Source organism: Pterocles gutturalis, unplaced genomic scaffold (assembly GCF_000699245.1).
Source record: "Pterocles gutturalis isolate BGI_N339 unplaced genomic scaffold, ASM69924v1 scaffold42633, whole genome shotgun sequence".
In the NCBI taxonomy this organism is placed as follows: Eukaryota; Metazoa; Chordata; class Aves; order Pterocliformes; family Pteroclidae; genus Pterocles; species Pterocles gutturalis.
In genome coordinates, this window is record NW_010121980.1 from 14,902 (window position 1) to 31,521 (window position 16,620).

Here is a 16,620-nt window from a genome sequence, read left to right on the forward strand (position 1 = left end):
CAGGTAGGTTTCAGCATTTAGGGTAATCATTCCAACTGCTCACATCAAATCAGACAGGTTCTCTAAAATCTGTGTAAGTCTGACAAGGGATCTAGAAATCCTACCAAAATTTCTGCAGTACCTCAGTCATGGGGAAAAGGTTTTATATACTTGCTCTGTTGAAAAGGCAAGACTGGATACAAATTAAAAGGCACAGATATTATAGAATAGTCACATTTATATAAAGATATCTTATAAATTTAACCGTGATTAAAATTGGGAACAGCCATTTTGCTGTTGCTTTATTTCTCAGTGCTGACTGTTTCTTGACCAAACATCTCTACTTTTTCTACTGCCGCACCACTGTGTGCTGGATGAGTCTTTCCGGAACAGCTTTTCTTGTTTCTTCCCATTTCTGTAGCTTCCACCAAAGTATTAGTCAGTGGTTTTCCCAGTGTTTCTGGAAGCATTATTGTTAATATTCCACTCAGAAGAGCCATGATTCCAACAAGCAACTAGAAGAAATAAACAGTAGCTGTAAAGGTAGAAGTGTCTTTCAAGTTATGGGTATCTTTGATCTTGCCTGAAAATACACTTAAAATAAAGCACAAGGAACCATAATGTAAAGCAAAGATCATAAATCTTAAATGCTGACTGTATGAAAGATCTGCCTTTTTTTGTTGCATAAATGAGAGATTATGCAGCAGAATTAATGAAGAGCAAGTGAAGTGTTCTGTTCCACAAGGGACCAATACAGTACAAGCAGGAATAATTCTGCTTGAGAAAACATACATATATCTTCATTTGGTACTTCTACTATGGTATGAATTTAAGAACTGATTCTAGGATTGCATACATTTTTACAAGCATGTTCACAGAGCTACAATTTCCCTGCCACCTGTAATCTCAGTTTGCACTCTAGCTCCTGAACCTATTCCCACTATACCTATATGCCTGTTCCTCCTGCACACAGCCAGATCAGAATTTCCCAGTATGGCTCACTGGCCTGGAGCCACGGAAGTGCACATCCCTGCTCAGGAAAACACCTCAGCAGATAATTAATCTGGCTCTCAATAGGAATACTTTGCTAAACTGCAGTTTCAAAGATCTGTTAGAGGTGCAGACATCTAGTGCTGTTTGCACTGGGATCACATCTTGGATTTGTCCATTGTGTTCACCATTCCGTAACAGCATGAGTGGTGCAAGGATCAGGATCATGTGGGGTAGATGCAGAAACACACACATGCCCCAGAGTATCTTTTCCTTCCCTTCATTTCTGTGCCCTGTTCAGTGAGAACAATTCACATTTTCCTCCTTTGAAGTACAGAACAGCATTAAAACCCTGACATTCTTCCAATGCCAAGTTATAAATTACCCTAATCTCTCTTTATATAAAAGCTTCCACAGAGCACATCGTGCCTGGCCTCAGTGTTTTTCCATTTTATGAGTGTGCACTTTGATACTGTATTATCCTTATCTCACCCTGTGCTGATTCTCAGGTCTGTCCTGTTTGTTTAATACTTTATTTCCAAGTGTGAGAGAGCGCTTTGGAATTACTATGCCTATGTCTCACACAGAGCTTGAGACAAGTACTGGCCAGCTACCATCAGCAGCTAAGCCAGACTTTCTCCTTAAATCAGAAAGATGCTTTAAAATTGGGATTCTCCATTGTAACTGTGAACAGTGCTGTTTTCATGCACATACACCGTGCTGCTTTTGCTCCCCACCTCCCTACAAAAGAAGTTGTCTCAAGCCCTCTTCTGAGAAGCAGAATTCACACTGTTGCATACACTCCTCTGTTTGCACTTGCATTAAATATAGAGGCTGACAAAATAAAAAATACAATTGAATACTACAAACTCCAGTGAAGATAAAAGTCATGCTCTTACCATGAAAAATTTAAAAAAAAAAAATCCTAGCAATAATAGGACCAGAGGAAATGGCGCTGGGTGACAAACAGAGGGAAATCCTTGCAGACATATATATATGTGGCATAAGTGATATTTAAAAATATATTCCAAAATATTAAAATCTCACCTCTGAGTGTCAAAACTCTTCTCCGTTATTAAAACATTATTTTCTGCCGTGGCAAGACAGGATGAATTGGCACATGGCAGATGTTCCACAGTAACCTCTCTTATGCACATCCTTTAGGCTGTCATAAGTCTATATTTGAGGATACTGAGGTCTGTAAAGGATACTGAAGCTTATGGACACCCATACGTTTGGAGTTTATGAGAACAGGATCACCACTGATTCCCAACAGAACAAGGTTAAAGCAACACTGTGTGCTTTGAAGTTGTGTATCTTCTCTGTTTCGGTTAGTCTTTCAGACACTTTGCATTCTTCTCATGTTTTCTTTCCTCATGAACCTACCTCTTATTCCCCTGCGAACTCTCTCTATTCTGCAAGCGTACACACCACCATCTTTCCTGCCTTTTCATCTCAGCTCCCTTAACTCTATTCCACCACGTGTTAGTTTTTTTTTTCAATGTGAAAGCTGTTGCATGCCAACTAATTCAGTGTGTTTCCCTTTCCTCTGACCCTACAAAGCATTTTCCAGTATTTCCTATGAAAGACAGAATATGAAACAATTAAGTCACAGTATATTAACAAAAGGACTTCTCAAATGTCATCTACGTTTTCAGGGGCAGTAAGCACACTTATCAACAAAGTTACTCACATTTAGTCTAAGCAATTCTTATCTTGGTATACTTCTTCAAGAGGCATCTGACATAATTTAGCTCTTTGCTCGCTCATAACAAGTGTGTACATTTTGTATGTATGTACTGGTTTAGATATATAATTCTGCATCAGAAAATGTTCTTCTGAGATAGTCAATGAGTTAAAAGCTTATGGATTAAATTGTACTATTGTACAAAGTATTTAAGTATGCTTAAGTTCCATTGAAGTTAATTTGACAGGAGTACCTTCTCAAAGTCATTGCTTTTTCTAGGTCTTAATTTGAAATGGGACTTTCTGCTTAGTCAAAGTATTCCCAACACTTCAGTACAGGTAGCAGCTTCTAACAGCTACCATAAACAACTTCAAAGAGAGATTTACTACCATTTTTCAATATCTTCTTCCCTACCTGGAGCAATAATTTTAATTTCACAGTGGTCTAAGACCAGGACTTAATATATCTAGTCTAGAACAAAAGACAATTTGAATTAAATATCTCTATAAAATAACACTTTTACTTCTGAGAAAAAATGATTATGTCTCTGAACCGATCTAAAACATGATCTTATTTACAAAATTCCTACTTCAACAAAAAAAAGTTAAAATTTGTCCTGAAAATCCACTAGTATTAAGACCCAGGATTTGCATTCATTTAACTTTACTGACTTCAGTGGAGGGATTTTTTTTTAATTTATAATTTATGGTTTATCTGAGAGAAAAATCAAGTCTGTTAAAGGGCTACTGTAACATAATTCTTAACAGCTGAGAAACAAAAATAGGTTATACATGGAGCAGTTGCTTTACTCCCAAGTTTTCTAGAAAGTTGTCACGTGAAAAGCATACTTGGCAAGTTATTCAAGATTTATAGGCATTCAAATGAGATGCTTGTGTTACTCACAGGTGGCATAACTGTACAGGAGGCAGACTGTCAAACAAATAGCAGTAGTAACTGCTTGACAATGTGTGGTGTATACAATAGATTAACATGATGTATATCAGTTTACTTACAAATGTAATTCATTCAATCTCACTTCCATTCCAAAACACTTACGTTACCTGAGGCTTGGCACGCTACGCTCCAACTCAAGACAAGCCTATTTAATAAACTGACAAATGTTTTATCATAGGAGCTAATAATGAAACCATATTAACTGTGAACTACTACACAACTCCACAAATACTCTGGATACTTTTTGTATACTGAGAGTTGTTCATAGCTGAAATAATTCCTCTGTTTATACTGCCATTTGCACTGCTCTCCAGCATGTCTGAGCATTCCCCATCTGTGGTTTAACTGCAGCACTTCTGCACAGATAAAACTTATCTCAGACACTAAAGGCAAAACTCTGACAAGAGAAAAAGAGTGTTCTCCCATGACCATTCTGTTGTGCAAATGTTTCTTCGCCTTTTCTGGGATGATATCTTGGCTTGTATGGTGCCATTATTAAGAAAGAAAACATATTTTAGGAGCTTGAGGGAATAAATTAATTTGTGGTCTGCTTCATCCTCTTAACTTTCATCCAAAACAACTGGAAGTCATTAATTTAAATAATGAAACAAGTTCCCAAGAATTCTTTGAAACCAATCTCTAGCATCTATCATTGAAGATTTTAGAGTTGCAAAATCAAAAGAACACAATGCTATTTTTTCAGGAAATTCCTGGGTGGGAGACAAAATTAGAGGAAGAATCTAGATTAAAGGCACATCCCATTACATTGTCACGTTCTGACATATAATCTACATATAATATTTGTGTGCTAGTTACAGTGAATTCTAAAAGGTTTTGAAAGAACTCAAACTATTTTAAAATTGTTAATAAACTCTTCTCTACTTAAAACCTTAATATAAACTCTGCAATTCCTTATGTTTTTACATATATGGGGATAAATTATCCTTCAGGAGAAAAAAAAGGATTGAATAGCTGCAGGATTTCCAAGCAGCAAATGCCTCATAACAGAAATGTAATGAAGAAATGTGACTCATCTGTGAAATACATAAAATATTTTGTCAAACATTGATCTGAAGCTACATAATGCAGACAAAATGGCCAAAGTCTACAAAGGAATGGTCCCACCTCTCTTTTCCTGGGGCAACTGGTGGTAGAAGACAAAGCCTAACATTAGCACAACCTGGTGTCACCTACAGGTAGGATGTGCTTAATGAATCCAAGGTTCTGTTGCTTGTCAAAGTCACTGTAAACCTCATCAATGTACCATTTGCTTCTCTTTTTGTATATCATGAATTTTTTTGTTCAGTTCTTATAAATGAAAAAAAGGAAAAAGGGAGCTTTGGGAAAGCTTTGAAGACCAAGTATAGTAAGCATGAGACATTCTTGATCTTTTGGAAGGCCTTCCTTATTGTTCTTAACTCTAACCCATGAGTCTCCTTACCAAGGGATGGGTGAGGGTGAGCAAGTGGCTGTGTGGCATTCGCTGCTGGCTGAGTTGAACCATGGCATTTGCATGTTTTTTACAAATATGAAGTTACTAATCTTTGAGATGTAAAATTTAGAACAGGAATGGTTTGTTCAATTTCCTTTTCAAAATAAAGCTTTTGGTTCCTGACAAAACAAGTGACACATATGCCTTTTCAAAACCAGAAATATTCACCACTTAAATATATACTTACGAGTGGCATGAAAATCCAAACGCTTCTCAGATATACACAGAAAGGAGCAACCACACTTCCTACACGGCACATCATGCTTCCACTTCCAACAGCAAGTGATCTACACATAAAAGAAAGACCCAAAAAGAATTCTGGCAGACAAAGCAAACAGAAATGCACAGACGTTTAAAACATCAGTAGGATGCTACATGTCTTTATGCAATTATCCTAGGAAGTTATTGCTATACCAGTGTAAATTTATACTGTAATGAAATTCAGCTGCTTCTATAATTAAGATTAAAAATATAATCATCATTCAGCATAGATCACAAGATGAACAACCAGGACTCTTAAGAAAGGTAGAAATAAGATTTAAGAAAGTATTGAGTATTATTCTAGTTCCTCAGTGAAACCACATGGAAGTGAAAAATAAATAAAAATTTATTGTACAGTCAAATACGAGACAACTCTGAAGCAGTGGAGGAACCCATCCCATCCCAAGTTTTTCAGACCACTGTCATTAATGCCAGGAGCTGATGGATCTGGCCTAGGAGCATAACAAAGAAAAGGAAATAACAGCAAAATAATGAAAAATAAATGGCTGGAGAAAGTTCTTACCTTACAATTGTTGGGTACAGTTCTGCTGTGTAGAGATATATAAGGCCAAATGCCACACCTATTGAAAATTTTCCAGCCATATTTGCTAAAATAATTAATGTATTGAAATCCTATTGAAAGAGAGCACAAATAAATAAATCACCAGAAAATAACACTGTTCCAAACTTAATTTAAATCCTTCAAAAGTTGTGACCCTTCTTGAAATAATAAGCAATACTTATTGCTTGCTTTTTAAAGATCTGTCTCAAAAAGTAACTAGTGTCCATATAACTTTTTACCAGTCCTGGTTCACTGAAGCCCTGGGAACATTTTACATGTGACTCCAGCAATGAAACTGTGAAACCTGTATTGAAAATACAGAAATCTATCTTAGACTGGCAGCCGCATTTTAAAAACAGCCTTTAGTCAACTATATGATTTAGAAAGAGTGGCCACATCTACAGACAGTCTTTAAAATAAATTTCTACTATAGGAACACTTTCAATTATATGTGACTAACCTGAGGTATGAACATAATTAAAACACAGATCAATGCACTTAAAATAAGGAATGGAATGAGTGTGTTTCTCCTTCCCAGTCTGTCCATCCCAATGCAAGCAATGATATAGCAAGGCAACTCCACAGCACCTGTCAGTATGAAATTATTTTGGTTTAAGTCACGGTTACACATATTCATGTTATAACTCTAACTTCCTCTTTGTGAGGATTAATTTAATCTAGGGGGTAATAAGTTAAGTGAAATTCTGAGATAACCACTGTGTTGGGCTAGTTCACTTTGTAACAGAAATGGCAACAGAAGGCAGAAAATACAGCCTAGAATATGGTAATGGAGGATGGAGAAGGACAGGAGAGACGAGTTTCACAGCACAGAGCAGCTCCAATCCTCTCTAGGGTGGAAAATTATAGAAAACAGCAAGGCCACTGTCCTGCTTTTATGATGCTGGCACTTGTGCTGAAAGCTCTCCATTTGCTGCTCTTTTGCTTCAGGTTTTTTTCATATCAACAGCTTAAGGAAGCCCACAAGGAATACTGCTGGTGTCACACTGACAAATCTCTCAGGATTTGCCAGCTTCCACCTGGACACAGAACCAAAGCCACAGGTGCCTCCACCAGCTTCAGCCCCAAATCACCCCAATGGAAAAGGCAAGCAAGGTTTCTTCAGGTCCAGTTTTCTCTGAGCCAGCTCCCTAAATACAGAGAGTGCAGTTCCAGCTTTCTCTCTTCTCCATTAAAAAGAGGGCAGCTGGCTTACAATATCCCAGTCTCACTCAGATAGTCTCTTCCTAATGTCTACTTCCAGGGAAAAACTGCTGCAGCTCTAAAGGAACTGGCATTTGGCTAGGACTATTTACAAACCCTGTTTAAACACGATTTGCCCCTAGACAAATCATATTGAGCCTAAGCCAGTTTGGACACGTTTTAAACCAACTTGCTCATGAAGAATGCTACCATGTCCAATGTAAAATCAAAGGAGAACTTAAGATACAGCCTTGAACTGACATGCTGCTTTCCTTTACTAAGCATGTACAGTATGTTGATATGTTTATAATATTGGGAAACAATCTTTTGGCCTTGTGTTGGTAAAAGCAGGTTGCAATTATTTAGTGTGTGTTAGTCTCCTGAATTGGTTTTGGAAGAGGTGGATATGGTGACTTACACATTGTACTCCACCGTAACAGTTTTGTTATCTGTGCAATACTAGCATCCACTCTTCAACATGTCACTCTATCAATACACTCTAATATGTGACAACACAAACTGAATTCATGAGAGCCCCAGTCCTTCTGTGTGCTTATATAGATGAATAGTCACATTCACTTTGCTGAGAGCACTGAGTTGCATAAAGCGAAGCGTATGATTTAATTCTCTGCTGGCTCACAGCTATGTGCCTGGTCTAGAGTCTTCTGAAGTCAATGGAATATTTCCACTGATCTTAACAAACTTTGGATCAGGCCTTAAATGCACTGAATTGCCTTTATAAACAACTTACATACCAGAGAAAGATTACAATCAGACCAACAAAATTAAAATAATAACTAAATTAAAAATATGCTTTTGAGAAAACTAAAATTACTCTTGCTTCTGAGAATTATGAATCTATTTTCTATACAGACTGACACAAAATATCATAACTGTAAGTGATTAAAGGAATAATTTTATTCTCTCCTTTTGCTAGTTTGTGCCTATAACAGCCACATGAATTTTCTGTTGCTAGTCTGCTTCCCTTGGTGTTTGTGTGGAACTGCTACAGGCTTGTAGGCAAAGAGGAGACAAGTAGAATATGGTTTTACAATCACAAAGACAGACAGAGAAGAATTTTGTACACCAACAAATTTTAAATTATCTTTGTTTTCAGAAACAGTGAGACTTAGAGTGAATGATACTCCTCCTGTATCAGTCAACTTTATGAATTGTTAGCAAGAAACTTAGAGAACAAGGATCGTAATTGAATGAACAAAGTTAAAAAATTGGCTGTCAAATCTATAGACATTTCTAACTGTTATGTTCTATTTCTGACATAAACAGAATAAAGTGCAAAAATATTTACCTATGAGAAAGAGATTTAAATATTCATTGCCTCCTAGGCTGACAGAACTGAGAGAGAAGACGTAGTACCCCAAGCTCCCAGTGAACCAGATTAGCCAGACTGTGATGGTCCTTGTTGCAATGTGCCAATTACAAAACAGGTCTAAGATGTTGTGCTTCTTTGTTGAGGATGTGTCATTGTCACCCGTTCTGACACTGACTAGATCATCTTGTTGTACTGAGTACAGTTCAGAAACTTTGCAGGGAGTGCTCACTTTATTCCATCTTGCCATTATATTAATTACTTTTTGTGCATCTTCATATTTTTCCTCTGATAGGAGCCAAAAAGGTGTTTCTGGGAGCATCCAGCAGCACAAGACAAAGGGAAGAGTTGCTATGGAGAGAAATATCTGATAGACCCACCAGGTCCGAACCAAAAATCCCACGAGTGCCACAACCATAATTCCCACAGCAAAAAAAGCATGGACATGCATAGAAGCCCAAGTTCGTGCTTTAATGCCAACAAATTCAGTCACATAAACAAAAGCCACAACAAGATAGCCACTTGAAACCTGGGGGGATGGGAGAGAGAGAAAAAAAAAAAAAAAGAGAGGTTTGTATCTACTTTTCATGTGCAACAGCTAACAGTAAAAACAAACAGCTAAATGTTCCACATTTGAGTACACTTAATTGCCACCGCACTGGCATGTCCCACACTAATGGAAAAAAAAGGCAACCTTGAAAACAAATCAGATGGAGAAAAAGTTCCCTCAAACCCTTAGGCTGCCTGGACACTATATTTAAAAATGTGAAGTGATTTTGGATGCTTCTCTGCAGTGGGGGAGAGCCAGCTAGAGACACCTGAAAAAGAGCCTGATTTGTTGAAGTCACAAAGCCCTTCACCTCCAAAAATCATGTCCCCTGATGACATTATAAATGGAACATCTGGGAAAATGAGGTCCCCTGATGTAACTGACACCTCTAATAATCTGGACCTTGGCTTTTAACTAGACTATTAATAATCTGCATGTCAGGGAACTGCAGAATTACCTTCTACAACCTCATAAATTATCTCATAAAATCAAATTTTCACAATGTTGGAAAATAATCTCATTTATATGGTTATAGGTTCTCATATGTATTAATGGAATGCAACTACTGGCATGTTCTGCATTATAGTATTTCTTCATTTAATATATCTCTATAATTGAATATATATATATATATTTCAGTTTCTCTAGTAACAGTCAAACTCTTGGTATCTCAAAACATTTCAAAACACAGCTAGAAAATCTAGATTAGAAAATATTCCAGTATATTGTTTTGATTAATCCATTTTCTGGTTAAAAATACTCCAGTTAATAAACTCTGATTGTGAACCCACTGAACCTGATAGGAAAGCTTCACTGATTCAGTGGGGCTAGAGCTTTAGACCTCCATCACATAAATCAGTCCCAGAGAGCAGTTAGAACCTACAGCATCAGTCTGATCAGAGCTTTTTGCTTTTCTAAACTGCCAGAGCCCCTGGCATCAACAGCCAAGGAAGTCAGCAGAGCAACTCCTGTTGATCTCACTGTTGAAGGCTGAAATGCCCATGAAGTTTTTCCTGCTAGGAAATCCTTCTGAGTGAAAGGGATCTCCAGGTGCAAGGTCCTGTCTTGACTAATACACTGCCAGCAAAAAAATTAACCTATTTCTAATGTACTTTAAATAACTTACATAATTTTTCTTATTGTAGCTTTCTGATTTCTTTATGCATTACATAGTGAAAGACTACAAATATTATACTTTTGGATGTAAAATTGTAATTTAAAATTGGTTGCTATGTATATAAATACTGGACATATATTAGATATTGGATATATATCAAACATATATATTAAGTATGTGTATAGACATGCATAAACACATATACTGGAATACCCTTAAGTAGAGTATAAACATTTAGGTATTAAGCATATCTACCTACATATTTAGTACTTCAGATGTAGCCTAAAGACCAAAGAGATGCATGGAAGAGAAAATGTGCATCTCCCCTCCATCACTCAAAATGGTAGAGATAAAAATCATACTTATTATAGATTCATTATTTTAAGAAAATTATACTCCCATTTCTGACAATAAGGAGAAATGCAATAGCAGCTGCAATGCAGAATCCAGAGTTTGCTGCTCACAGTTGGTATTTAATTACCAGTCCAGCAGAGGTTGGGATGGAGGAAGTACCAAACACTGCTTCATACAGATGCTTTCTATTAATTCAAAGAAGAAAAGTGCTGTGGTCCAAGAACATTCAGACTCTCCCTGCTCTGCTGAAATAAGTGCAATAGAGGGGGCTTTAGAATAGTGAAGTAGGGGAGGAAATAAGAACAAAAGGGAGGTTTTCCTGAGAAGGGGTAGGAAACAACAGAAAAAGATCCAGGGTGAACATCCTTTCTTACCATAGCAAGGAGAAAGCGCACAATCACAAAACTGTAGTAGTCAAATGTGAAGGCCACTGCGATGCCAAATACAAACTGACCGGCACTTGTGAACCATATAACACGCTGTCTTCCCAGTCTGCAATTCACAGCAGTAATAAAATTATGAATAACCACAAACATTCCATTAAAACACACCTGCAACTCCAGAGAGCTTATCTGGAAGTGAGTCTGAAAAACCGTACTTAATGCTCTCACTCACCACAGAAACTCTAGATTAGTGCCCTGTATTTTCGTCACCACATGAGAAAGAAAATTATCAATTTTTCAGTAATTACAGCTAAGCACAAGAAAAAGGAAGCTCCTATGGAAGTAACTTCCATTCCACTCTTCTTGGCTGGAAGCAACATGCAGAAGTGGGCATTACATATGCCCCCCTCCAGTTTCAAGTTTAATTTGTACATAACTAACCTGCAAATTTACTCTGTCTTCTTCTTGAGGACAGTAGGCAAGACCTGCTTTTTCAGATATTTTATATTAAGTAATGTATAGTTAATAACTTCTAACAGAAGTTAGCTGTGATAACACATGCTATCTCTTGTCAAAGTAACAACCAATTTGGATAGCAATGAAATGTTTCTGTCTTTGTCCAGTAATTTAAAGTTGAATTTTCTAATGGCAATTAAATACTTCATCTAAATTTTCTGATCGCATCACAGCACACATCCATGCATGTACAAACACAGAAATCCAATAAGCTAGTACACTAACAGCAAAAAACCCCTAAGACAAATACTAGCTGCCCATCAACAACAGAGTAATGTCCAGGGTAAAAAAAGGGCATTTAGTAAAAAGCAACTTTTATTTGTTTATCTTCTTCCCATATCTCAGGGAGATAACACACCAAGAAGAGTCAGTTGTCCCTAAACACGCTAGCACATGCTATCAATAAGAAGCTCATCTGAGGAGAAAAGCCTAGATATTTTCAGTAGATGTACAACACTCTATTGAGAACTCATTATATTCTGTCTACAAATGTTCTGTAACACAAAACGTGGAATAATTTTTCTTCCCTCATAAGATTCTCATGGACTTTTATTATCTACTCCACTGTGAACAGCTTTTCACAGATGTTGGTATTACGTTTAGGTACAGAGTTTGAGGACTATTAGGGGTGACCTCATTTGTCATTTTTTCTCTGTGTTAAGTACTACCTCAAAACAACCCTGGACAGTGATGCTGTAAATAAGAGGTGTAGTCCAAACAGCCACATGGCATAAGTTGTTTCCAGTGCCCTCCTATTTTTCTCCCACCCTGACCTGGAGTCATGCACATTTGGTCTCTGATCCCTGCCAGAAGAGATCCCAGTGAGTACCAGCTGTCAGAGCTCTTCTGTTGGGAAATCTGTTCATTGGGAACGGGAGGAACCCACAAACTTATTTCCCACCAGCCAGGATGTGTCAGAAAATAATAACTTTCAGCTGTAAAATCTACAGTTGTAAATTTGCAACTCAGAATGTGTGTATTACCTTAACTGGCTGTCCGTGGCTTGAATATGGAAATTCAATATTCCAATCCCAATAATGGAATATTCCAATTCAATATTCCAATCAATTCCAATAATGGAAATGAGAACAGTATGATCATAACCTTACAAATCACTTCTGAGTATTAATTAATAAAGCTATGAATGATTTAAAGAAATGCAGAACAAATGTTGGCATTATATTCTGGTTTTGTATTAAATACAGTTATACAAAGACTTGGATCAGGAGGGAGGATTGATTTCATGTGTTCTAAAAGCCAAATTAAAAAAAAAAATCATCTTTATTTTTGCATTCCCATGTTGTTACCGTAACACCGTAGCACTATGTTAACAAAGGAAAAGCAGAAAACATACCTGGACTCCTTTTTCTTCTCATATTGTTAGCTGTGGGATAAAACTTCACCCTCCACCTAACAGAGCTGTTAGTCAACAAGCTCCTTTATAGCAAGAGATAAATAACACTAACCCAACCTTCAAATCAAAACATAGGTAGTGCCTGAGACAAAACCGAGTACAATGTAGCTTAGGCACTAGACCCTCATGGGGGCAGAGGGGCACGTCTGGGCCTTCTTCTGAGGTAGGAATACATATGTTTGTGTAGAGAGAGAGAAAACCAAGAGAAGCAGGAGGATACAGGTGCACATCCTGGATCTTACAGTTGCTTCTGAGTCCAGCTGTGACACTGGATCTCGGTGTGACCTGAGAAACCACCCAGGGAGGAAGTGTCTGAGGGGAGCAGGCTGAAGGACGGCCTTGGCGCTGTGAGCAAGGGACTGCTCGGGTCGAGTCCTCGGCCTGACTCTCCTCATGCTCAAACAGAACTTTGTACATGCTGGTAAATAAGTGAATCTACCGCACAGCTCACTGTCAACCATTTCTCCTCCTATCTGGACTAGCTTTCAAGACACTGAAATTTAAGCTAACCACTCAGGGAAAAACTACAGTTGGACAACAAGGAAAGATAGTGTATGGGTGTTTATTTTAATAACATGGAGCCTAATCAAACCCTCAAAGCCTTTGCACCAGCCTCACAAAGCTGCATTCATGACAGAGGTTAGGAAATTTGTGATTTTAAAATACATTCTTTCTAACCTTCCATTCACCCTTCAGCTGTTTACCATACCCAGAAATAAGAATCTACGTTTCCGTGAGGAATCTCTCCTCGTTAAAAATGAGGTGAAAATCTACTCCCACGTTTTACTGTTGCTGTTACTACTAACTGTTCCTATTCCTGTTAAAAAACAATAATAATTTAGGGGCAAATATTAGCCACACAGGGCAATTTGAGGGATCAAGTCCTAGGACAATGACTGATATAAAGTTGGAAAAAATTCTAAAAGCAAATGATTTGTGAATGTATTTTAAAATTAGCACTTGTTATCAGAAAAAGAAATTGAGTTAAGCACCTCTGTGAATAAAACAATATCCAAACCTCCTGAATTATGTATACCTAATTATGAATACACAGTGAATGAAAACAACAAAGCAGGTAGACATGGGTGGAGTTACTGCAGTCTGAAGCTACAAGTTTCAGAAGATGGAACTTTACCTGTCAGCAATGTCACCAAAAATCACTGCTCCAATCAAGACTCCAAGCATGAATGTAGGCTGGATTAATTTTGCAAGCCATTCTCGGTCACAGACCAGATCCCACTGAGTAACAACAGTGCTCTTCCACTTTGTATCATCATAGAGAAATCCATCAGAACAAGAATATATGGACTTATTGCCTTTGTATTCATATGCCAGATCCAAACTGACTTCTCGTTTGGACCTGCTGCATTGGTTAAGTTCCCAAATTTCTCCATTTTCCAGCTGGACTACAATATAATTTTCTGTTGATGTCCACAGCGTCCAGATGTCCTCTATACTTGATTTAGAGGAGTTGTAGAAAAGAACACTACTCACATTTTCAGAGATCCCACATACAAAGTTAGGAGTAACATCCATGAACACAGATGCTAAGTAATGGATGCCACATGACATAGCTTGAAAAACAGATGCAAAATAAACACATGCTTGAAATCTGTAAAGGGAAAGAAAAAAGTTTACTGAAGAAAAGTCCTCTATACATGAAAAAAAAAATCAACCATTATTTTGCTAGGATCAGTAAATTGAGACATCATTAAAGTGGTTTGTTATATAGTGTTGTTTCAATATCAGCTAAGCTCTGCAGAAGACCAAAGATGAGAAAAGACCCATAGCAGAAGTAATATGTTTTCAGGAAATCAATACTCTTCTTCATCCTGTGTTTAGCCGTACACTGAGAAGACCACTTAAAAAGAAAAAATTCTGAACTTTAGCACTTAGTTTGAAGCAACCTTCCACCCTCAATTCTTTGTAGTACCTCCCCTCAAAATAAGGCCTTAGATTACTGGAATGGTTAGAAAAACCAAAATGCTGCAACGTCAGGTTCTGAGGGATAGAGATATGCACAACAAATAAAACAAACCAACTGCATTACACCCTTCATTTCACCTAATTCTATCTATAGAACTGTATTCTATCTATCTTCCATCTCTCTTTATTGTCTCCAAAAGACAAAGAGAGAATACATGTAGACATACCTAGAGAAAGATAGAATCTGAACAGCGTGAAATGTTTTATACCAAAGCATAGCTGTAAACTGGGTTGGGTTTTGGCTTAAACAGGGTGTGCAGTTATCCGTTAAAGATTGTATCATAAAGCAAACATGGTAAAATAATGTTTTATGCATAGCCTGAATTTTGGCATTTTAACAGGTTTTAAAACATGCTTGACATGCAAGTAAATCTTAGGATATAAATTGCACATGTATTCTGAATTTCTAAAGACTTGCAATGAACTCTAGTATCACTGGCTGCAAATTCTAGACAGCATCTGACAATCTAAGCATAAGGAGTCTTTTCCTCAATTAAACGTTAAAATTATGCACACAATTAGTACAACTTCTGTTCAGAAAAACAACATAGCTTTGGTTTCTCCTCCACTTTTAATTGCCTGAAGGCCAATGAATTGCACTAATTTGAAGAAGCATTCAGTGAGCTTCTATATATACATCCTTACTGCAGTATGCAGTTGGCCTTGATAGTATGAAAAAAAAAAAAAGCAGCTTTTTTTAAAATTATCAGAGGCTATCTCTGATGAAGTTATAAGAAATGATGCCTAAAAAACAATTGCCTTGAAATGTTCTGTGGGAAGTCAGAGCAATTCCAATCCCTGTAACAAATGTGATGTCTAGATCACTCCTCTCCAAAATGGATCTAATCTAGCCTCAAATTCCTGTAACAAAGTAACTAGCCTAGGACTTTAAAATCATCTGTCACCACAATTTCCAATTAATTTCTAAACTACCTATAACCAAAGGATTTAGATAGAATTTGCTGGATACATTGTCTTAATGTCCAATTAACCTTTACAATTGAACAGTTCTCTTGTACAACCTATCTCCATTCACCATCCTCATTCTTTCATCTTGTGATTCTTATTTCTTTCCTTGGTAAATGTAAACCCAGTTGCCTATCCCATCTTTCCATTGTTGCAGTTCAAATGCAGCACTTTTCATCCCCCTTTCTCTTGACAACAGCTCTACTGACTTTTCCATAGCAGTCTGAGGAGAGGGTTGAATTGCTAAACCCACCGTGGCAGCTCAAAAACTGGCTCCACTTCCCTCTTGAAGGCACTGCAAGGCAATCTTCACACAGGTGATTGCCTTTCCCAACAAACCTTTTGAGAGATATGGTCAAAAGAAACCAAACATAACCACAGCATCCCTTCAGCTTATCAATCCCTCTGAAGAGAACAGCTTCTTGAGGACTAAAGTAGCTAGCCATAAACCAAAGCAAGGCTAAACCTGCTCTGAAAAGCTCTTGGACTAACTTGGACCACAAAAAAATCCAAGATTTTTCTTAACTTTAACCCTTGTCCTTCTATTAATGCAGACAAATATGGTCTGCAACATTTTTTAGTTCCCCTTCTCTAGTTTCATTTTAATTGTTCCCATCAAAAGACACAAAGACATTTTAAAAATAGCAGAGCAAGACCAAATTCAGTAACTTCGGCTGTTGTTGCAGTATGCAGAATGACTGAAATCAGGACTAGAAGACCTCAAGCAAATTAGCAAATCTAATGCCTAGGAGCTTTGCAGTTACATCTTCTACTAGCTAAGAAAATGCCACATATTTGGAAGCAGGATCCCAGTATTTGCAATATTTGTCATTATCACAGAATCACAGACTCACAGAACATTAGAGATTGGAAGGGACC

The 16,620-nt window shown here is 37.4% G+C and overlaps 1 protein-coding gene across 1 annotated transcript; it reads right to left on the bottom strand.

Moving 5' to 3' along the window:
- Nucleotides 1-202: 202 nt before the first annotated feature.
- On the bottom strand, nt 203-14,406 carry SLC22A16 (solute carrier family 22 (organic cation/carnitine transporter), member 16). Its single transcript, XM_010077391.1, has 7 exons — nt 13,925-14,406; nt 10,851-10,968; nt 8,435-8,984; nt 6,386-6,513; nt 5,887-5,996; nt 5,290-5,389; nt 203-494 (listed from the first exon to the last, which is right to left on the bottom strand). Exons 1-7 carry the CDS (start codon nt 14,359-14,361, stop codon nt 282-284), a joined length of 1,656 nt encoding a protein of 551 aa, XP_010075693.1. The 5' UTR covers nt 14,362-14,406; the 3' UTR covers nt 203-281.
- Nucleotides 14,407-16,620: the final 2,214 nt, after the last annotated feature.